Source organism: Scyliorhinus torazame, chromosome 7 (assembly GCF_047496885.1).
Source record: "Scyliorhinus torazame isolate Kashiwa2021f chromosome 7, sScyTor2.1, whole genome shotgun sequence".
NCBI classification, from domain to species: domain Eukaryota; kingdom Metazoa; phylum Chordata; class Chondrichthyes; order Carcharhiniformes; family Scyliorhinidae; genus Scyliorhinus; species Scyliorhinus torazame.
In genome coordinates this window covers 238,328,564-238,352,051 of record NC_092713.1, presented here as the reverse complement: position 1 = coordinate 238,352,051, position 23,488 = coordinate 238,328,564, and the positions used below count along the sequence as shown (strand labels likewise).

Genomic DNA, 23,488 nt, shown 5'->3' with positions numbered 1-23,488 from the left:
CCCACCCTTTGGCACCTGGAGTGTTAACCTTGATTGTTGTGCTCAAGGCAGTGGAATGGGGTTTGAACCCACAACATTCTGACGCAGAGGGTAATGCCATATACACTTTTGCAGTTTGTAGACTACTATAATGTTACTGCTTTTCTATGCAATACTGATCAAATTACAAAACATTGCATTAGTCAAATGTTAAAAGGCACATCAGAACATTGATATACTGCCCATTATATCAAGCCTTCTACAGCCAAATGAACCATCAGCCTCCTTCTCTAGTCAGCTGGGATTCACTCAACTCATCTTTTGGCAAGATTATGACCAGCCAACAAGTTGTTTCAAGTTTCCTTTTTTGAAATACTGGTAATTCAAGAAGTATTTTCTCCTCAGTTTAAAATAATACGTACATTAAAGATGCATAAATCAATCAATCAGAAATATAACAAATGTTTGCAGAAGCATGTGCTCAATGTTCTGGTTTGCGTACAAATTTGCAATTGTAGACGTTGCACCAAAATCACTAATGGGCTGGTTTAGCTCAGTGGGCTAGACAGCTGGTTTGTGATGCAGAACCAGGCCAGCAGCACAGGTTCAATTCCCGTACCAGCTTACCCGAACAGGCACTGGAATGTGGCGACTAGGGGCTTTTCACAGTAACTTCATACTTGTGACAAAAAAAAGGTTATAAATTACAATTGGATGATAGCAGAATTCTGCTTTGGAGTGAACCTGACAATGTTAATACCTCTTCCTTCCCCAACACCATCATATTCCACTATGAAACTCTCAGTACCCTGTTCTCAGTACATCACAATTAGTTGTCTCATCTGTAGAAGCAGGTGAATAAGTTTCCCCATTAGTCTGATGAAAATTGTACAATCTCGATCACCCCAGCTGCAACCTGTCAATTCCATAAATTAAACAGCACCAAACATAAAGCAGATTTATATTACAGTGACTTATTGCATTGTAACTTAATTTTGATTGGTGAAGCTGGAAAATGTGTTTCTGGATGCTTTTCATTGAGGTTATACATTCAGCTACAGTAATATTAAACTTGCAACAGTGAATGCTTTCAGCAAGGGCAAACTTACTTAAAAACTTATAACAATAACTGAAATATCGTTTTTTTTTTAAATAAAGGGCACTTAAAATAAGCGAACGTGGCAGCCAATGTGTGCACAGCAAGGTTCAAAACCAATGTGCGAAGACAATATATTTTAGCTATGTTGGTTAAGGGAAAAATATTGGCCAGGCCATGAATAGAACTCCCCTGCTCTTATCTAAAGAATCTTTTACATCCACCTGAAGGGGCCGACTGGATTCCATTTAATGTCACAAGACAGCACTTCTACCTGCACAGATCCCCCTCCATAATATACTGGTGTCTATCTAGGCCATATGCTCATGTCTTTGGAGTGATAAACCCGTAAATGTCCAACTCAAAAGGCTGGTATGTATTCTATTATTTCTGGACGGAAATTACGAGATAAAGGGGATGCTGGAAACTGTTTTTTGCGTTATTGGCTTCTTTTGTTGAAACATACAATTTTTGTAGCAATAGAGAATATGGATGTTGCAGTGTATGAAATTCTAAGAACACATGGATAAAAGCAGTGGATAGGTTCAACATTTGGGTAACATGAACCGATTTGACAGTTTGTAAACTCAAGACAAAAATATTAAAAATTACTCACACATTCAAGTAAATATTTGTATTCCATTCAACTTCAGTTAAGTTACAAGACATCGGATGAGTATTGAATTTACAGCATCATACATAGCAATTTCTTCAATTTCAGATTTTGAACATGGAAAATTATATTCAGAATTCAGTTTCAGATGCAGTATCACAATGCCCTATTCTTGTTAATCTTTTGAATGGTCTCAAGTTTGGGGGGGGGGGGGGATTTTGATTTGAAAATGGTCATTTCTAGGTGGCCAGAAAACAGAGCAGCAGATTTTGGTTTAAGGTTGTATTTCAAGCTCACTTAACCCTTTCAGTACACATCACAACTATCAGAATTGTCAGCACTGTCTGAACAGCAACAAGCGGTTCAAAATTTGTTCCATACCAGGAATGTAAAAAAGTGGTACAAATAAGTGAATTCAAACACTCCAAAAAAAATCCACAAAGTACAGAAAGATTCTCTGGCAATTTAGCAAGAAAAATTAGTAAAAAAAATATTTTTTCTAAAAGTTTTACAAAAAGCATTTTCAATTTTGAGTATGAGTTTGTTCCTTTTAAAATGATGATCTGAGAAACATTATTAAACAAATAAGGAGCAAAAAAATGTGGTCCTTGAAAGAGAATTTCCCTGATTTTTCACAAGTATTAATATCAGGAATACACATTAAAAAAGACAATTATAGCAGTAGCTAACAACTGGTTTGTTAAAATGTCTGACGTTTATTTGGGTATTGTTAAGACTATTGGGAATACTTCTACTACAGGACAAAATATTAATCCTTCAATCCCAAAACAGGCAATACTTGTTTCATTGTAGTTTGCACCATTCTCAAATCTAGAACTTGTATTAACTGCAATAAATGAAGTCAACGTCCCAAAATGCACTAGAAAGAACATGACTTAACTCAAGCAGGGCAACAAAACAGGTGTTGAAGCTGCATATTTTGTGGGAAAACATTCAAGATGGGTAATGTCCTGTTCAGGTCATTAGAAATTTGCTCCCCACGTATCTAAATTCCTAATCTCAACAGGCTATCCAATAAATAGTTGTTATACACAAACATTAAGTGGGATCGCTTCTCTTGGCAGCTGTCTGTTGATTCCAGCCTTAATTTCTGGAATTTCTGTAGATTCCAGCCTCTATAGTCATGTACATAGCAATTTATTTAGATTGTAAAGATTTATTGTTTTTGCATATTACAGCCTGATATGAAAACCCAAACTATATGCTCTATGCCTATGGAATGTAATGGCAATTATATGAATAATTCAGTAATTGATAATAGCGAGCATAAGACAGATAAAGAAACCATGGTCACTGACGTCACAACCGAGTTTCTAAAAATAAATACAAAAATCAAGCCTGTAGTTTTTCCAAGTCAAGAGCAGTTGAGGAGTTTATCAAAATCAATACTGACTGCTATTCTGTCTTATCTAAGATCAACTCATAAATATAGCAACTGGAAGCACTGGCGACCTTGGATGTCAGTCATGAGAAACATAAATGGCACTGATTGACATTACAGATTGGCATTACAGATATGAAAAAAAATCAACTTTATATGCAAGGCAAACTACCCTGTAAACAGAAATGCCAAAATGAATATCGAATTCTGAACACTATCAATTTCATAATTCTGACAACTCAATTGAAAACATTAACCTCTATGGTCTAATGAAAACTTAGGCATCTAATCTTGGAGCATAATACAGACACCGGAAAGATTTTTTAATTTTATTTTAAAGACTGCGAAAGTAGTAAGTTATATTGGTGTCAAAAAACAAAATGCAACAAAAGCCTATCTGGAGATCAGAAAAATAAAAAAGAGGAAAGCAACACCAATGTTATCATTTCAAAATAATTAAATGAACTAGGAGAATAATATTAAGGCCAATATTGTTTTGGTGGCAAAGTATTTTCATTATTAATTACCACCCAAAATCTATTCAAGATTGAGACACAAGTCATAATGCATCTTGGTAGAACAGGAAAACAATGGACAACATGCAAATGGTTAAAATGCCATTTAGAGAGTGCAATAATCCTAAACAATATTCCTGACCAAACAGTATTGAAGAAACAACACATATACTTGATGCCTTGCAGCAAACTGAGGCCATCAGGCACATAGTTTAAAAGGGGGCTGTTCTCCACTGAAATATTAATTAGGTTGGTCTTGTTCTCACAGGAAGCTATAAATAGGTATTTGTTTCAATAAAGATTTGGAGCACTTTAGAAATAGGTGCAGAAAAAAAAACTAGCAAAAAGTTAATTTGAAGTATCAACAAATATCTGTACACATCAGTACAAGTGACTAAAAAAAAAACTAAACATTGATGATAGGAAGCTCAAAAAGAACAAATGAGTGGAGACAATATAGCCTGTTAATGCTGTACATCAACTCAACTATTTGGTGGACCAAACAGCTACCATCGGTTGTAATGAAGTTACAGAAAATGGTTCAAAAAGGAATCTATGCATAGAAAAATGATTCAACACAATAAAATTCTAAAACGGTTTTAATTTATACTGTTGGAATAAATTACACCTAGAGTACAATAAGCCTGCTCAGGTATTAAACATGGAGCAAGCTCTTAGTTACCACAGGCACTATAGGCTGACAAACTACATACCGAGGCTTCACCATAGCAAAGGCCATGGCAATTAAGAACTTAAACCAGTCCAGGTTCAAACAATTCAATAACAGCCAACCCTCCTTTGGTCTCTCTTTTTTTTTCCATCTTTTAATCGAAATACAACATAAATATAGGTAAATGGGGAAACAAAATTAGCAGATAAAAAGGGTGTGGGCTCTCGATGGTGTAATCTAGGGTCTATGCAGGTGGAGAAATGGATTGATTTACTTTTATATCTTCTGATCAAATACTGCTCAACATTGCAGGGATGTGGTTTTTTTTAAAAAATGGCATAGGTGATGGACAGCGCAGTTCATCCCAGGAAATGACGAGCAACTTAGCTGCATAGACGTTTGCCAACCAATGCAGAAGAAACTTGGCTCGTTTGTGAGAACGTCTCTGTGATCCGTTATACTGTGCAGCTATTAAAAATTGATCCCATAGTTAGCTTCTGGTTCAATCATCGGTAAGATCTTGAACGAACAAGACTTCACAGCGACTCAATCCTGCCTGCTGCAGGGTGGGTGGATTTGGCTCTCTCTCTGTGGGCAAGCAGGGTAGTACTCTGCGTGGAAAGTTAGCAACTATTTGAAATTTCTCAGGCGTTTCTTTCAAGGAGAACAAAAAGTCATAAATCACCTGCAATGAAAGAAACAATATTAATTTCTATAATAAATATAACTTTGGATCATTCGCTTTTTTAAAAATGCAACCGTCTTTTTTCTAATTTTCCTCATTGCTCAAGCACACCTCTACAAGTGCTGGTTGTCCATCAGTACTTCTTTCACGCACCTATTAAACATATATGAGCCTCAATGGAGATTTATTGCAGAAGCTCAACCACTTGAGATGACAATGTCAATTCTGTCCTCCACAATGTGTAAGGCAATCTTCATGAAGACATTACTGAATAGTAATGAAGTGCGGGAATTCTGCCCAATTTTCACCTCTTATTCTGCATGATGAAGCCACTGATTCTGCTGTAGACATGGCTGAAATCAGTTTAATTTGCAGAGACCAAGGGAAGATGGTTGATATAGTAGGTAAACTCATGCAACAGCAGGGGTACTGGAATAGCAATTTTTAGGTCTAATGTTGGACAAAGAAATTGCCTATAATGGCAGCATGGTGGCGCAGTGGTTAGCATTGCTGCCTCGCAGCACCGAGGTCCCAGGTTCGATCCTGGCCCACTGTCCGTATAGAGTTTGCACATTCTCCCCATGTTTGCGTGGGTTTCACCCCCACAACCCAAAGATGTGTAGGGTAGGTGGATTGGCCACGCTAAATTGCCCCTTAATTTGAAAAAATGAATTGGGTACTCTAAATTTTAAAAAAAAGAAATTGCCTGTACATGCTTACATTCCTTTGTATTAGTCCTTTGCTAACAAATGAAATAATAGATATTTCAGTATTGTTGTGTGCCATAGTATTTGGGGCTAATCTCAAAATAGTTCAGACTATCAGAAAATAAAAAGGTTTTAAACTTTAAAGATCTGGTTACCAACTGCCCAACTAATACACGGTTGGGGATAGAGTGGAGGTGAGAGAATGCAGATGTTGAGAGAAGTGTTGTGGAGTAACTATATTGTCAGATGAGTAATTAAAAGGTCACTATTGGTCAAGGTAAGTTACTCATGCATGGACAAGTCATTGTACTGCACAATTTCAATATACAGTTTCACAAACATGTTGGCTATGGTTAAGAAAACAAAACAAATTGCATTTCTACAACTATAAAGACAATTTTATTGCAGCCAATAAAAATAACTACTGTATTTTGTAGAAGTACCAGTAAATGAAATGGTGTTAAATGCAGTTTTATAAACTCATTATTCCCAAGGACTTAAGGAATACAACATGTCAAGTGTTTTTCATCATCTAAATAGGAAGCATGGAAGATTCTTACTGTTAATGACTGGGTAAATAGAAATCGCCGCTCCACTCGAGTATCATTTGGCAACTTAAAGATAATTTTAACATTGTCTGGATTGTCTGGAAAAGGCTCAGGGGGAAGACGTTCCGACTTGCGTTCTTTCTCTTCTTGCAAACTCTGCAGCCACAAAAAAAAATCATGTTTTTTCCTCACATGTGCAAAGATACATGGTACCATTTAACATAGAAGAGTCATTTGAGTTAGCACTGCTGCCTCACCACCAGGGACCTGGGTTCAACTCCAGCCTTGGGTGACTGTGTGGAGATTGTACATTCTCCCTATGTTTGCATGGGTTTCCTCCAGGTGCTCAGATTTCCTCCCAAGGTCCAAAGATGTGCGGATTAGCCATGCTAAATTGCCCCTTAATGTCCAGGTATGTGCACGTTAAGGGAGGTACGGAGGGGAGACTGTAAACGGGTAAGAGTGCTCATTCGAAGGATTGGTGCAGACATGGGCTGAATGGCCTCCTTCTGCACTGTAGGGATTCTAATGGTAACTCCATTTCTCTCTCCGCAGATGCTGCAAGTCTTGCTGAGCATATACAGCATTTTCTGTATTGATTCCAGATTTCCAGCATCTGCAGTATTTTGCTTTTATTATAAACATTTAATATAGGATTATGAACGCCAGTTTGGGATTTCATTTGAATTATTAGAGAGAATTAATTATATAATGGGGCACAAGCACTGTTCATCATGACCATTTTCAGTTTATTACCATCTAATCTGAGCCCGTTTTCAACCAATGCTAACAAGTGTACGTCTAGTAGGTGTTGCTGGATAGAAATCAGGAAGAATCAGACTAAATCTTCTTAATACGTCGGCACCAAGACCAATTTTTAATCTCCTAACATGGCTGAGATAATTTAATAAGTTTTATAAGCTTTTTATTTCCAAAACTTTAAGAAATACAACATTTCAAGTGTTTTTCGTTATATAAATAGGAAGATGCTCACTATTAATGGCTGGCCGCTAAACTAGAGTATCATTTGGCAACTTAAAGACATGCTTGGATTATATGGAAAAGGGCTCAGACATTCAGACTTGCAGGGATTGACCCAGAGACCATCTGGTCTGTATGATTCAGGTATCCACTGCTCCTACTAGCTCAGGTCACAGCAGTATGGTCATCTAGTTAAACCTCCCGTTGTGGATGAAGAATGTCACAACAGCCTCCCTACACTGAAAGCAGATTCCATCAAAATGGTTTAATACAGTTTCTTAAACAGAAAATCTCCTTACTCGTTGTCTTCTTTCTTCTGCAAGTATTTGTTGCCGGACATCCTCCTCCTCCTTTCTCCTCTTTTCCTGTGCCTCCTTTCTCTTCCTTTCTTTTTCCTGGTCTGCACGAAGTGAAGCCAAATAAGCTTCATCTTGTTGTTGTCTTAACACTTGCGTCTGATTCCTTTCCTCTCTGGAGTTTCAACAGACAAGAATATGAAATATTTACATAATCAGCTTCTCATTATAATATTCACATTACCAACAGTTCACCAATAGGTTCAACTGCATGCTATTTAAAGACACAGCAAATCCTGATGCAACCAACTTTTGCTAGAGAACAAAGTCAATATTGGGGAAAAAGTGGATTTTCTTAGGATAACTTCAGGGGGAAAAAAAGGAATGTAGTCCAAAATTAGAAATACTCTCTCTCCATCCCTTTTCCTACTTGACTCTTGGCACTCTGTCTGCAAAAACCCTTGCTTTTGAAGACATATCAAATGCATTCCTGGTGTGGTTACTTAAAAATGTGCAGCACCAATGAGCATCATTGAAATATACGCTGCAGCTTCCATTTTCCTCAAGCACTCATCTTCTGCTCAGTGACCTAGTTGAGGCTGTCATGCCACCATCAGGGGAAACTAATTCAACATATCAATAGAGGCTGAACTCAAGCCTGAATCTCTTCAATACAAAGAAATCAAAAGAACTTCAAAGTTATATCATGGCTTGTAGAAAGAAGCAAAGTTGTCATTTTAACTGGATTTTCAAAACAGATCCATTTTTAAAATCTGGTCAATTCTCCCTTGTTCCTTTCCCAAAGACATGGTTTATTTTAAATTTTCTGCTTAATAAACAAATCAAATGGACTATTCTTCTCAGAATTAACAATCACTACCCTCCACAACCAAAGGTTTGCTCTTAATAGAAGTTAGTACTGACCTTTTATTGCTGAGCCATGAGCTCAAAGTCAGCCCTAGCTGATCAAACTAATGCAAGTAGGGACTATTTTTCCAAGGTTGGGAATGAGAGCAAGGTGGATTTACTCAGTACTTTGGAATGCCGGATACTGAAAATTGAAATTTCAGTACATTTCATTTCCAGTACTAACCTTATTGAATATTAAAAATGTAACTAACTGAATTACTTGAAACATCTGTGTGGAGTTTGCACATTCTCCCAGTGTCTGCGTGGCTTTCACCCCCACAACCCAAGATGTGCAGGTTGGATGGATTGGCCACACTAAAAATTGTCCCTTAATTGGAAAAGAAATTATTGGGTACTCTAAATTTATTTTTAAAATGACTTGAAACAGCTCTTACTCTCAGAACTATGGGGAAGTGCACGCTTGATCCATTATTTTATGGACTTCAGATGCATTATTCACAGATAACCAGCCACACAATGCAATATTCCATACTAAACTACAGCAATGGAGAGCTCCCATTAACATATAACAGTAAATTATTCCATATCATACCTATCAAGTCGTTCCGATACCAAATATGTAGCATTGGCATCCATAATAAATGTCAGCTGATTGACAAAGTCTTCAGCCCGAAGAAGGCCTTCTAAACGGCCAACTACTGTCATTCTTTGTTCTTTCAGCATGATCATTGCCAAAAAAGGATAGGTGTTCTCTCGTAAAGCCTGAGACACTGAAATATATAGGCATACACGTTAGTTTGTTTGAAAAAAAATGTTGATATAATCATTTTCCCACTTTTGCCTTGCTACTAAACCACAATTTATATTGTGGCTCCTGCGTACACAATCAATCATGGTCAGTGCAAGTCACGCTGTTGGTAGCAAAAATTAGCACTTCCGTAGTTGCTTCTTGAAGGATCATAAAACAACACAGCACAAAAGAGCTCATTTGGCCTCGAGTCTGCATGGTTCTTCTGAAAAGCAATCCAGCTAGTAGCACTCCCAACTCCTTCCCCATGTTCCTCTGATAATTTTCTCCACAAACTGAATGCCCAGCCACCTAATGCTTTCATAGCAGCACAACAAACTAGCCAGGTCCAACCCATTATATACTTTATACAATTATGGCCCAACCAAAAACCTCGATGGAACTTGATCTGGTTTTGAAAAATCAGCCAACGACTCGCTTTCAGTTAATGGATCTTAATCTCAACTGGTAATTAAGCTTTTTGAGGTTATTAAAAGTGGATTTCAAATCTAAAATAGTGCAAGTTGAATAAGGACTTTCTGGACATGGCTCAAGCTGTCACATTATTAGATGTATATCTATGCTCTTGCAGAGTTACTCTAATTTTCACATGTCACCGTGAAGGCATTTCAAGCACATTGTGGTCATGTGGTATTTGCAAAATCAGCTTCAAAAATAAAAATCTCAGTGGACAAGCTCGAAACAAGAAAGAGTCACTTATACTTAATGTGTAACATGGTAATTCAATTACAGTATCTCCCAGTATCAGTACAAACATTGTTGTGAAACTAAATGATATTGCCAACAGTCCCTAGTGAGGAGAAATAGGACATCTCTGGTATAGCAAAGCAATCCATGTTGCTGGAAGAATTAGTCTTAATCCATTAAAAACACATGAAGGACACTAAATGCCTGGTCATTAGTTATTTAATTTTTTAAATGCTAAAGTTTTTCAATTTTAGCAAATATTCCCCCAAAATTTTTAATTTTACAAATCCACCGATAACATACTAGAAACAATACTAAACACAAACCCATACACCACCACCTCCGGTAGAATCCCTAGACTCCATTAGGTCCCCTAACCATGCCGAGACGCTGGATGAGGTTGGGGACCTCCACCTCCGCAGAACTCGCTTCCCAACGAGGCGAAGACAAGGACATTCGCCTCTGCCCCTGTCCGCAGCCCTGGCAAGTCTGACAACACAAATATGGTAACTAGAGGACAGGGCTCCAATTCAGCATTTAGAATTGCCGACATGCTGCTAAAGAAGTAGACCCAAAAGCTCAACGTTTTGGACAGGACCAGAACGTTTGGGTGATTGGCCAAGCCCACAGAACACCGCTCACACTCATCATCATCCTCTGGGGAAAAGAAAACACTCTAATCTTGCCTTAGTCAGATGTGTCATAAACACTACTTTGGAGCTGGATCAACCCAGACTTGCATACAAGGATGTGGAGTTCACCCTGTAAAGGGCCTCACACCACACCTCTGCTTGTTACATCCTCAAAAGAACTCTAATAACTTGTCGAACACAATTCCCCTTGGCTCTACTTGATTGTATTTTGTGTTACAACTTCCTTCATACTGGAATCCAGCATTTTACCAAATGTAAATGTTGAGCTAACTGGCTTACTAGTTTCCTACTTTCAGTCTCCTCCTTTCTTGAATGGAGGTGCGTTGGGACCTTGCCATTGCAACTGTATTTGCTCGCATTAAAACATTCCTATTCCTTGCATCAGAACTTGACACTGAGTAACGGCTGACTATTTTATCTTTAAATTGGTAACACATGTAACTACCGACAGTGCCATAGCACAAATTGCCATGGTTCAACAGCCATTTTCTCCGCACTGGGTTGGTTAGAAAATTTTATTTTCTTGCCGCCCCCATTCATATTCACAGAATCCCAACCGTGCAGGAGGCTATTCGTCCCATTGGGTCCGCACCGACCTTCTGAAAGAGCACCCTACCTAGGCCCACTCCCTCATCCTACCCTTTGGTTGCTAAGGAGCAATTTATGATGGCCAATCAATCTAACTTGCACATCTTTGGACTGTGGGAGGAAACCCACGTAGACACAGGGGGAAACGTGCAAACTTCATACAGACAGAACCCATGATCGGAATCGAACCCAGGTCTCTGCACGGAGACAGCAGTGCTAACCACTGTGCCACCGTTCTGCACATGACCTTAAGCCTACTCTCCAAACCATGTGTGCCTACTGCCTCCCTTGGCCATGGCCTTGAGCCCACTTTCTGACATTCATGACTCCAACAGCAAAACTGTTACTTCCACATCAAGAGCCCCGACTAGTTGGTCTTTTGCATTAACAGCTTGCCTCTTGACCCCGCTTAGTAATGTAAATGGTTTTGCTATGCCAGTACAATTTTAGTGCTACACAAAGAAGTAACTGTGGCATTTCAAGAGTTAACTGCAGCAAAGCGGTTAAAATTACCAAAAGGGATCAAGAGATTGTTGGTTAGATAATGAAGAGCAGCAGGTGGCTATTAATAGGCATAGGATTGATAGGCTATAGGTTCAAACAGTTCACAAAGGGATCATGCAGGGAGATATTGGAGGAGAGACAGGTTTGCTCATTAAAACAAAATGTTGTCCCCTTGTTCAAGAAGGGGAGTAGAGACAACCCTGGTAACTATAGACCAGTGAGCCTTACTTCTGTTGTGGGCAAAATCTTGGAAAGGTTTATAAGAGATAGGATGTATAATCATCTGGAAAGGGATAATTTGATTAGAGATAGTCAACACGGTTTTGTGAAGGGTAGGTCGTGCCTCACAAACCTTATTGAGTTCTTTGAGAGGTAACCAAACAGGTGGATGAGGGTAAAGCAGTTGATGTGGTGTATATGGATTTCAGTAAAGCATTTGATAAGGTTCCCCACGGTAGACTACTGCAGAAAATACGGAGGCATGGGATTCAGGGTGATTTAGCAGTTTGGATCAGAAATTGGCTAGCTGGAAGAAGACAAAGGGTGGTGGTTGATGGGAAATGTTCAGACTGGAGTCCAGTTACTAGTGGTGTATCACAAGGATCTGTTTTGGGGCCACTGCTGTTTGTCATTTTTATAAATGACCTGGAGGAGGGCGTAGAAGGATGGGTGAGTAAATTTGCAGATGACACTAAAGTCGGTGGAGTTGTGGACAGTGCGGAAGGATGTTACAAGTTACAGAGGGACATAGATAAGCTGAAGCGCTGGGCTAAGAGGTGGCAAATGGAGTTTAATGCAGAAAAGTGTGAGGTGATTCATTTTGGAAGGAATAACAGGAAGACAGAGTACTGGGCTAATGGTAAGATTCTTGGTAGTGTGGATGAGCAGAGAGATCTCGGCGTCCATGTACATAGATCCCTGAAAGTTGCCACTCAGGTTGAGAGGGTTGTTAAGAAGGTGTACGGTGTGTTAGCTTTTATTGGTAGAGGGATTGAGTTTCGGAGCCATGAGGTCATGTTGCAGCTGTACAAAACTCTGGTGCGGCCGCATTGAGTATTGCGTGTAATTCTGGTCGCCGCATTATAGGAAGGATGTGGAAGCATTGGAAAGGGTGCAGAGGAGATTTACCAGAATGTTGCCTGGTATGGAGGGAAGATCGTATGAGGAAAGGTTGAGGGACTTGAGGCTGTTTTCGTTAGAGAGAAGAAGGTTAAGAGGTGACTTAATTGAGGCATACAAGATGATCAGAGGATTGGATAGGGTGGACAGTGAGAGCCTTTTTCCTCAGGTTGTGATTGTCTCGTACGAGGGGACATAGCTTTAAATTGAGGGGAGATAGATACAAGACAGATGTCAGAGGTAGGTTCTTTACTCAGGGAGTAGTAAGGGCGTGGAATGCCCTGCCTGCAACAGTAGTGGACTCGCCAACATTAAAGGCATTCAAATGGTCACTGGATAGACATATGGACAATAAGGGAATAATGTAGATGGGCTTTAGAGTGGTTTCACAGGTTGGCGCAACATCGAGGGCCAAAGGACCTGTACTGAGCTGTAATGTTCTATGTTCCCAAGTACTTCCAGTATTGGAGTTAAAAAGAGAAACAAAACCAGTCCATAAAAAAAAAAGAGAATTTTTTTTTTTTTTTTTTTTAAATGCAGAAAACTACAAAGTGACTGAGAACTTAATGCAAATAAAGAGCGGCACCAACCACAATCATTCACGGAAACTACACCAGGAACAGTTATCAGAGACAGAAGAAATGCAGCATGATCAATTATTTCATGCAGAATTTTTGTTCCCATGCAATCATCTCAGCAAATTGAAAACTGAACTTTTTCAATCAGTGCTTCAACAGACTTTTACTTTTCTGTAAAGATAAAAATCACTTACCCCTGTAGCCTTCTGGTTTACTGGTGGAACAGGCCCAAAAAAGCATCCTAGTGTTGATGAAGTTTACAACCTCTGGGTTGGATATTGTATTACTGAAGTGGAAAGAAACTGCCATTTAGTCATCCATCGTTGATGAGCTTCAATACCTGTGCCCCACCCCTATTCAGGGGTATAATTCAATGGATCTCAGTAAGCCAAAAATACATCTTTAAATGACCTTTCCTCATGTGAGCATCGGTAGGTTGGCATGACCCCCCTCTTCGGTCAAATAGTGCCCTTTTTCTCTACCCAGGCACACGTGATGAACAGCCATTTGCTGGAGGCATGCCGATTCCTCTGGAACCATACCATATTATTTTGGGGGAGGGGAGGGGGCCAAATTGAAAGACAAAAATGTCCTTGATAATACACTAATTAGGGCAATACAAATGCAGCATAAATAACGAAGACAGACCATTGCAACTAAACGATTTACAGTAATCCAAATTTCAAGTATTTCTAAGTACCAACCTCACTTTACAGCAGCTCAGAGCTCTTGTACACTATTCCCTGAAGGGTTATGAACCCTGCCATTACAGAACTTCTTATATCGCCACAATTTTACTCCCTTTCATGCTCCACTCTAAATGACAAATACTGGACAAGATCACAGGGACACTATTTACTTCATTTAAATAACTGATCGTCACACAAAAGCCAGGGAAACAAGTGCCAGCTAGCTCTTTAATTATAAACTCAAAGTGAAGAGAGTTTAGCTCTTCCCTTGTCCACATGCACACAGTATGGCAAACATCAGCAGCTCAGCAGACTAGAATCACTAAGTTCTGATGAAAGGTTTTTGATCCGAAATGTCAACTCCATTTCTCTCTCCAGATGCTGCCAGACCTGCTGCGCATTTCCAGCATTTTCTGTTTGTATTTTAGAATCAAACTTAGGCTCTTTCTGGTTTATAACATTTAGTAATGCACAGTTTGTTGCATTTACACACCAGAAACTCTCCACAAGGCATTTTACTTTTTTACTTGATTGAAACAAGTACATTCATTGCCATTTTCCAACCCGAGTAAGCCAGTGAGTTGATTGGCCACTAGTTACAGAAGCAACTCAATTTTCATTTCCGATGGGTGGGCTAATCACACTGGTTTACTAACCAAGCAATAACTATAGAAATTACTCAAAGTCTGTTACACAAGAGTTGACTGCAGGCCAGTGCAGTATTGTTACACAGAATTACACACAACTTACAGCACAGAAACAGGCCATTCGGCCCAACTGGTCCATGCTACTTTTTTTAATGCTCTGCACGAGCCTCCACCCACCATACCATAATGTCAGCATGCATTACAACTAAAGTATATATAGCGTTCAAACAATTTTCATGCAAGTAGCAGAAATTTGAATTTTTTTTGGATGCTCAAAGTACATTTCACAAGAAAAAGGCAATGGACAAGTGTTGGTTTTGAATAAATTACGAAGCAATTCAGAAATACAAAACACTACTTTCTTACCAACAGAACTCATCTGTGTCCTGATGGTCATCTCCATGAAGGTAAACTAGTAAATAGCGAAGCTCTCGTTTGGCATCATTCAGTGCCTGTATTCAATATTGAAAACAAATATTAAATAATTAGATTAAAATTCTGAAACATGTTCAATAACTTTACTTTTTGAAAGAGAAAATTTATAAAAAATAACCTGACATTGGATCAATGTTAACATGGCAAAATTGGTGATTTAGTTTGTATTGATGGAGTTTAAGTAAACTTTAAAAAAAAATCATGCATGTCTATTAACAAGATTTTTGCACCAACAGCAGCATCTCTGCTGGAATTCAGTTAAAAACTGATTGCATCGTTTTTGAGAAATTGAGTAGTGTTTCTTGCAGAGGCAGCAGCAATCCTTGATCTCCTCTGCCATGGCAGTGGATGCATAACAAATGGCTCCATTGTTATTGAAGTAGGGAATCTGTTAATTATTGTCCAGTGACCCCTTCCCAAAAGTCCCCATCAGCCATAAACATGGCCCAGCTAAATTGTGATCAGCTCTGCTCAAATGTAAAGAGTGCTTACTTTGTCCAGGCAGTGGAACGTTATTTATTTGATAGAAACCCTAGAGGCCATGGAGTTTCAATTCAATAGCTTTTTCTATTAATTTGTAGCTAGGTAAGTAGCACAATGAGTTATTTTGAATAATAGTCTTTATTAGTGTCACAAGTAGGCTTACATTAACACTGCAATGAAGTTACTGTGAAAATCCCCTAGTCGCCATCTATGGCGCCTGTTCGGGTACACCAAGGGAAAATTCAGAATGTCTAATTCACGTAAGTACGTCTTTCGAGACTTGTGGGAGGAAACCGGAGCACCAGGAGGAAACCCACGCAAACACGGGGCGAGCGTGCAGACTCCGCAGAGGCAGTGATCCAAACCAGGAATCGAATCCAGATCCCTGGCGCTATGAAGCAACAGTGCTAACCACTGTGCGACCATGTGCGCCTAATCAGGCTTTTGTTCACAATATGTCCAAATGGCAGAAAGTAGTGAGAAATAAACAGATCCTGCCTAAAATGCAAGTCCGCACCAGAAAGGAAGAGGACAAGACTAATGTTTACCTGCTGATTTATTCTTGCTACTCCATTATTTATTACATTTCAATTGATTTGCAGCTTTTAGCCTGAGCTATATGGTTTGCTTTATGTTTACTGAGATACCCAAAGTACAATTAGCAGGCAAGTAATAGCCGATGCATGTTCGAACAGTACAAGGATCCATAATATACAGTAGATAGATAAACAGTCATACTCAATCGTATTGGCTAATTTTCAATCCATGTGAACTGCAGGCTTGGTTATGGAAACTAGCTTCTTGCTAAGAGCACAAATAATGCTTACTGAACAGCTGGAATTGTACGATTGGTGTTTTGTGAAACTACACCTCAATCTGATTACCAACTTCAGGAGTGAAGGGGAGACAATTTGCACAGAGTTGGGAGTGGGGAGGGAAGAAAAACTTCAAAACATTAGAACAGTCAAATACTGTAAATTTAAAGTAACTGTAAAGAAGAACATGGTACAAACCTGGCTGTAGGTTCCTTGATAGAAGACGGGATGGATCCTTCCATATTGTTCCTCAAAATTTTGAATAAACGCAACTACATCCCCAACAGGATCAGTAACTCGGCTCCTAGGATCTGGTCGTATAAAGCGTATAGCAAATCTATACAAAACAGAGAGTTTAGATGCAGGATATTTTTAAATTTTAATGCTGACTTTTGAAATTTTTCAGTATCTCACCTAAAGATGTCCAGTAGCGTGTAATAGGTGAATCGGAATGGAAGCATTATCAAGTAATAACTCCATCCTAAGAGACCCTGCAAAATTCAACAGGTGTCAAAACAATTTTTTTTTTTTTTTCATTAAAGCAGCAAATTAAAATGTAGTAATATATAGCATACAAGGTGATCAGAGTCGAATTTACTTGCGGCTTGACCACACTACCCAAGCTACAATAAGAACAGCAGGCACTAAGCACAAAGGGGCAGCACAGTGGCACAGCGGTTAGCACTGCTGCCTCACAGTGCCAGGGGCGCGGGTTCAATTCCAGCTTTGGGTGACTGTCTGTGTGGAGTTTACAATTTCTCCCCGTGGCTGCGTGGGTTTCCTCCGGGTGCTCTGGTTTCCTCCCACAGTCCAAAGATGTGTAGGTTAGGTGGATTGGCCATGATAAAAATTGCCCAGGTTAGGTGGGGCTACGGGGATTTGGCGGGGTAGTGGGCCTAGCTGGGGTGCTCTTTCAGAGAGTCGCTGCAGACTTGATGGGCCGAATAGCCTCCTTCTGCATGGTAGAAATTCTGCGAATAAGTATTTAGATGTAGCACCTTTTAAATATAAACAAATTTCCTCAACGGAGGTCTCTTGCAAACCTAAATAGGTATCATTAATCTACCTCTTAAAACTACAATTGATTTCATACTTTTTCCTGCACTACCAAGAATATATTTTAAATAAGAAATAAAATAAGCTACGCAGATAATGCAAGATGGCATTGCACTGCAATGTATATCCAACTTTAATAAAGGAATTCCTCGCCATTCCACTAATATGGAGCTACAAAATTAGCATATTAAGACAAACAAAATCAAATGTAGTTATAAATAACTTAAAATAGAGCTTTTATGAAATTGATTTTAAAAGTAAAATGAGTAAAATAACTACAATATGCTCTCACCCTAGGCTGTGGCCTTGAAACTACATAGCTATAGACTCTGTGATCTGCTGTGTGGACTTGAAGTGGACGAGAGGAAGGTGGGTTGAAGACACTGGGAACTCCTTCTTGTTCATTTAGCCTATCCTGAACAGCTGCCTGGAAGATAAAAGAGAGAATGGAGGAGAATTAATATAATTAAGAGTAAGCCAAATAATCAGGAGAACAAATCTTAAAAAAAGGTTAAATATTTTCAACTGAAGGCAGCATGATGGTGCAGTGGTTAGCACTGCTGCCTCACAGCACCAAGGACCAGGGTTCAATCCCAGCCCCAGGTGACTGTCCATGTGGCATTTACACATTCTCCCTGTGTCTGCATGGGTCTCACCCCCACCACCCAAATGATGTGCAGGGAAGGTGGATTGGCCACACTAAATTACCCCTTAATTGGGAAAAAAAAATACTTTCAACTGACATTGAAAGTCACATTGTACATATTTATTAAGATACCAATCACTTGCTGTTGATACCTGCTGCAATATTAGCATTATATGCCAAAATAAAGGCAACTGTCAAATTATGAGATTAACATCAGGAACTTATAAGAAATAGCACATTTAAAGTGATTTTCAAATCAACGCCATTGCCCATTATAATATTTTATACTAGTTTGCTTCCTTTTTACCTCAATGTTCCAATGATGCTGCTCAAGTGTACGGCGGCATTGGTCCATTGACTCTATACCAGTCAGGTCCTATGGTGATAAATGGAACAAGAAAATATGTTTAATGAAAACGGTACAGATAAATTTGCATTCAATTATCAACTATAAATGTAAAAAGTTGTGATCTGGTACATCAAGCAACTGCCTGACATTTTATTGCTTTTATGGTGGTTTTCAGGTACATTCCGTATTTACCTTTGGGGTACTTCTACCCAAATTCTCTGTTTGTTGTAACACCAAGAGCCGAGCGTCTGGTGCACTATTGTTCAGGGACTTAAGGATACAAAGGATGCTTAAAATTAAGTACTGGTTACATGTTAATATCATCGCTAATCTGTCACACTTGATTGTCAACTATGAGCACTAACATGAAAAGTTTCCACCAACTAAACATTGGGATGACACAAGTTACTGCCTTTGGTCCTCGTCATAATCTCCTTTCCCGATGACTACTCCTACTCCCAGGGTCTAGCAAATGTCCGAAACTGAGAAAAACTGAGAACAACCTCAGTACTATGTCTGATCCCAAGTGAGTTTTCTAACATAGATCCATTCCATAATATTCCACCTCCATATCATTCAACTTTGCTGCTGAAACACTCACATGCACACGGTGGCAGCATGGTGGATAGCACAATTACTTCACAGCTCCAGGGTCCCAGGTTTGATTCCAGCTTGGGTCACTGTCTGTGCGGAGTCTGCACATCCTCCCAGTGTGTGCGTGGGTTTCCTCCGGTTGCTCCGGTTTCCTCCCACAGTCCAAAGAGGTGCAGGTTAGGTGGATTGGCCATGATAAATTGCCGTTAGTGTCCAAAATTGCCCTTAGTGTTGGGTGGGGTTACTGGGTTATGGGGATAGGGTGGAGATGTTGACCTTCGGTAGGGTGCTCTTTCCAAGAGCCGGTGCAAACTCGACGGGCCGAATGGCCTCCTTCTGCACTGTAAATTCTATGATAATCTATGACACCTTTGTTATCTCTAGACTGGGCTATTCCAATGTTATCAGTCTGCATTTTCCACCCTACATAATCTCGTGCTCATCCTAAAGTCTGTACCTCAACCTGTGCTTGCTGACCTATACAGACTCCTGATCCAAAAATGGCTCAATTGTAAAAACCTCATGCTTGCTTTCAAATACCAACATGATCTTGCCCCTCCCCAACTCATAGCTCGTCGATTCTTAGATCCCTCAAGATTGCCACACTCCCCCCAAATCAGAGTATCTGCAATATCAATTGATCCAATATTGCAATTATTTTCCCCCCCCAATGGCTCAGTCCAGAACAAACAATTTGAGGGAACTACCTGACAGCTGCTGAGCGCATTCAATTTGGCAGTCCAAGAATCCCATATTTTGAAACAAGAGAAAATCTGACTTTTTATATGCCACCAGATCTAAACATCCTACACAGGTTACAGGTGTAAAACAATAGGGTTAAATGCCTCCTTCAAGAATCTCAAATAATTTTGAAAATCTTTAAAAACATTGGCTCATAAGTTGAAAATGCAGAACTTTCAATCGCTGGCTTTGAAAGCAGACCAAGGCAAGCCAGCAGCATGGTTCAATTCCCGTACCAGCCTCGCCGAACAGGCGCCGGAATGTGGCGACTAGGGGCTTTTCACAGTAACTTCATTTGAAGCCTACTTGCGACAATAAGCGATTTTCATTTCATTTCAACTAATTGCTGTAAAAAACCCTCCTAAATCACTCCTCTGTTTAATGTCATTGTTTCATTCCCAATGAATAGAAATTCATTGATTATTTCAATGTACTTACAAATTATAACAAGGTTTAAAAACATGGTCTCAGAATAACACTTTAAGACTGTCATGTTTCAAAAATGCCACCAAGTCAAATACAAATATTTGTTCACAAACTATTGTTAATATTAAATTTATCTTGAATAAGTTTCAGATAGTTTACTACACACTAACTAATTTTAGAACTTAATGTTCATGCTTTACACTAAATTTAGCATGCATCCAACCTGCAACAAACCTTTACATTTATTTCATAAGTGGAAATGATCACTATTTGTTGTGTTCTGGGAGGGGGAAAAAAAGTTAAATCAGTTACATTAAAGATCACCAAGTAACGTTTTCTTTGCACCACAAAATATAGATTCAATTAACTCTATTTTAAACTATTAGCGTTCTTACTCTTTCGAATACTGCAATTAAAACTGCATTTGACAGGGGCAGAAAAAAATAAGTGTACCCTTATGGTGGGGGGGGGGGGGGGGGGGGAGATTGCCAGAAATTGCGAGTGCAGAAAAATGCCACAGGTGTAGAGGCTTCAGCACGACTAAATGAATCAAATAAATGAATTAAAAAGTACCCCCAGAACGACAACACGTGTCACCCTCTGTGGAATTCTGTTGAGTTTGACGAATTTACCTGAAACTGCAACAGTTTCTCTGTCTGTTCTTGCGTTAGTTCCTCCTCTTCATTGCCAGGCGCCGCCATCTTGGATCTTGCGTTCCAGGCCTGTGCGGAAGTAGATGATTTTTGGGTAAAGTCAACAATCATGAAATGCGGGGGAAAAAACCTGCAGCCCAGAAACATACGATTTCTGGGGTTGCACCGACATTCAGAAACGAGGCGGGGTATTTCTGCGCACTGGCGTTCGGGTTGCAGTGCATTCGTTCAGTGTGTCGGAGGGGGGCGGAAACAGCCGAGGCCTCTTCGGTAACTCTCGGGATCGCCCTGCGGCCGACCTCAGCTGTCTGGTTGCCGAGGGGCGGGGCGAAGGGTAGACGCCGCGGCGCTTGGCTGGAGCGTCTTCGGAGTGAGTGCAGTGCAGCGAAGCGCGCGTGGCAGGTGCTGGGATCTGGCCCGGGGTTTCAGAACCTTGGCCCGGATTTTTGGAATTCCACCAGGTCAGCGCCCGGAGGCAGACTTTTATCCCCCGCCTATTGCTGCGCGCTGCACGTGTCTACTTTGCCTGGGATGTTTTCCTTCACTGCCGTTTGTCATCCGCAGCACGCGCGTCCAGACCGAATAAAGGGGTCCTGCCTCGGCAAGAGGAAATGCTGCAGGAACGTGGCTGACCGCACAGACACGCACAAGATTGCGTTGCCAACGAACAGCAGTGCAGACAATAAATGCATTAGTGAAAATAGGCATACAGTAGTCGATCGAGCGAAAACGGAAAATGCTTTCGGGGCGGGGAAATAAACTCAGCAGCATCCTTAGCAGTACACAGAGAAAGCCACTACTGAGTACGTCTCAGGTTGTGGCCTTTCATCAGACATGAACCATCAATTCTGACAAATGCAGAAAATACTGGACAATCTCAGCATGTCTGACAGCATCTGTGCAGGGAGAATGGAGCTAACGTCTCGAGTCTTTGTCAAAGCTGACAATCTTTCCTGTTTCCACGAATGCCCTGCCGAGTTTCCCCATCCCAGCATTTTCTCGTTTTCCTTCAGGTTTCTCGCATCCACAGTATTCTCTGCTTTCCCATTATGATGATGGGCATGCCAACTAATTTTTAAACTTGCAGCTGAAAAAAAGTTGCATTTTGGGGGGATTGAACATTGACTTTTTGAATTGTGTTTTGAAATTCTCTACTGGGGTTAAATTTGTTGCGTTGCCCTGAAGGGACAATCCCTCATGTGATGTCATCAATGGGGAATGATACCCACAAACCACTGCCCCGCTGATTATGTCACATTTGACCATAAGACATAGGAACAGAATTAGGCCATTCGGTCCATCTAGTCTGCTCCGCCAATCAATCAGGCTGACATGTTACTCATCCCCACTCTCCTGCCTTCTCCCCATAACCCCTGATCCCCTTCAAGAACTTATCTATCTCTGTCTTATACACACTCAGTGATTTGGCCTCCACAGTTTTGTGCAGCAAAGAGTTCCACAGATTCACCACCCGCTGGCTGAAGAAGTTCCTCCTCATCTCAGTTTTAAAGGATTGTCCCTTCAATCTGAGGCTGTGCCCTCGAGTTCTAGTTTTTCCTACCAGTGGAAACATCCTCTCCACGTCCACGCTATCTAGGTCTTACAGTACCCTGCAAGTTTCTTTTTTAATGTTTTTATTAAGGCACTTGTATTTATATATACATCAAACGCAACCAAAAAGAGAACAAACAGAAAATCTCATAACAAATAACCGACACCCCTGTTCCCCACCAACCCTGCTGTAACCCTCCACCCACTCTGCCTCCTTTTTTATCCCCAAAGGCCCCCTCCTTCCCCCCGTTGCCCCACTGCTGATTTAACTATCCTGGAAGAAATCGATAAACGGATTCCATCTCTGGGCAAACCCCTCCACAAACCCTCTCAAGGCAAACGTGATTTTTTTCCAACCTAAGGAATTCCACAAGGTCGTTCATCCACACTCCCCGGTTTGGCGTCCCCAAGTTCCTCCATCCCCACAAGATCCGTCTCCAGGATATCAAAGAAGCAAAGGCCAAAACGTCGCCCTCTCTCACCCATTGGCCTGCCAGGTCTTCCAACACTCCAAAAATTACCACTTCTGGACTTGGGACCACCTTCACCCTCAGCACCTCAGACATTACATCAAAGATACCCCGCCAGAATCACTCCAGCTTCGGACAGGCCCAAAACATGTGGACATGATTCGCTCCTCCCGCCGCGCACCACCCAAACCTATCCTCCACCCCCTCAAAAAACCTGCTCATTCTGGCCACTGTCATATGCACCCTGTGAACTACTAGGCTAAGCCTAGTGCACAAAGAGGATGCATCAAACCTTCTCAGAGCTCCCTCCCAAAACCCAGCCTCCAGCACCCTCCCCAGCTCTTCCTCCCACTTCCGCTTAACTTCTATCGGGACACCCTCCCAGTCCATTAATTCTTTGTAAATCTCCAACACCCTGCCCTCACCAACCCCTGCTTTTGACACCACTTTGTCCTGCAACCAGGGGGCAGCAGGTCAGGAAAGATCGGTACCTGTTTCCTCACATTGTCCTGAACCTGTAAGTACTGGAACTCATTCCCACTAGGCAGTTAATACTCCTCTGCCAACCCCTCAGCTTGAAAAGCTGCCCCCCACAAACAGGTCTCCAAACCGCTCAAACCCCCCCCCCCCCCCC

The 23,488-nt window shown here is 40.6% G+C and overlaps 1 protein-coding gene across 1 annotated transcript; it reads right to left on the bottom strand.

The window, feature by feature from the left end:
• Nucleotides 1-1,694: 1,694 nt before the first annotated feature.
• On the bottom strand, nucleotides 1,695-21,122 carry faf2 (Fas associated factor family member 2). The gene is made up of 11 exons (XM_072512187.1): nucleotides 20,813-21,122; nucleotides 18,378-18,446; nucleotides 17,717-17,851; nucleotides 16,783-16,859; nucleotides 16,567-16,705; nucleotides 15,002-15,087; nucleotides 13,494-13,585; nucleotides 8,955-9,132; nucleotides 7,496-7,667; nucleotides 6,228-6,371; nucleotides 1,695-4,960 (listed from the first exon to the last, which is right to left on the bottom strand). The coding sequence occupies exons 1-11, from the start codon at nucleotides 20,978-20,980 to the stop codon at nucleotides 4,778-4,780; spliced, it is 1,443 nt and encodes a 480-aa protein (XP_072368288.1). The 5' UTR covers nucleotides 20,981-21,122; the 3' UTR covers nucleotides 1,695-4,777.
• Between the last annotated feature and the right edge of the window lie 2,366 nt (nucleotides 21,123-23,488).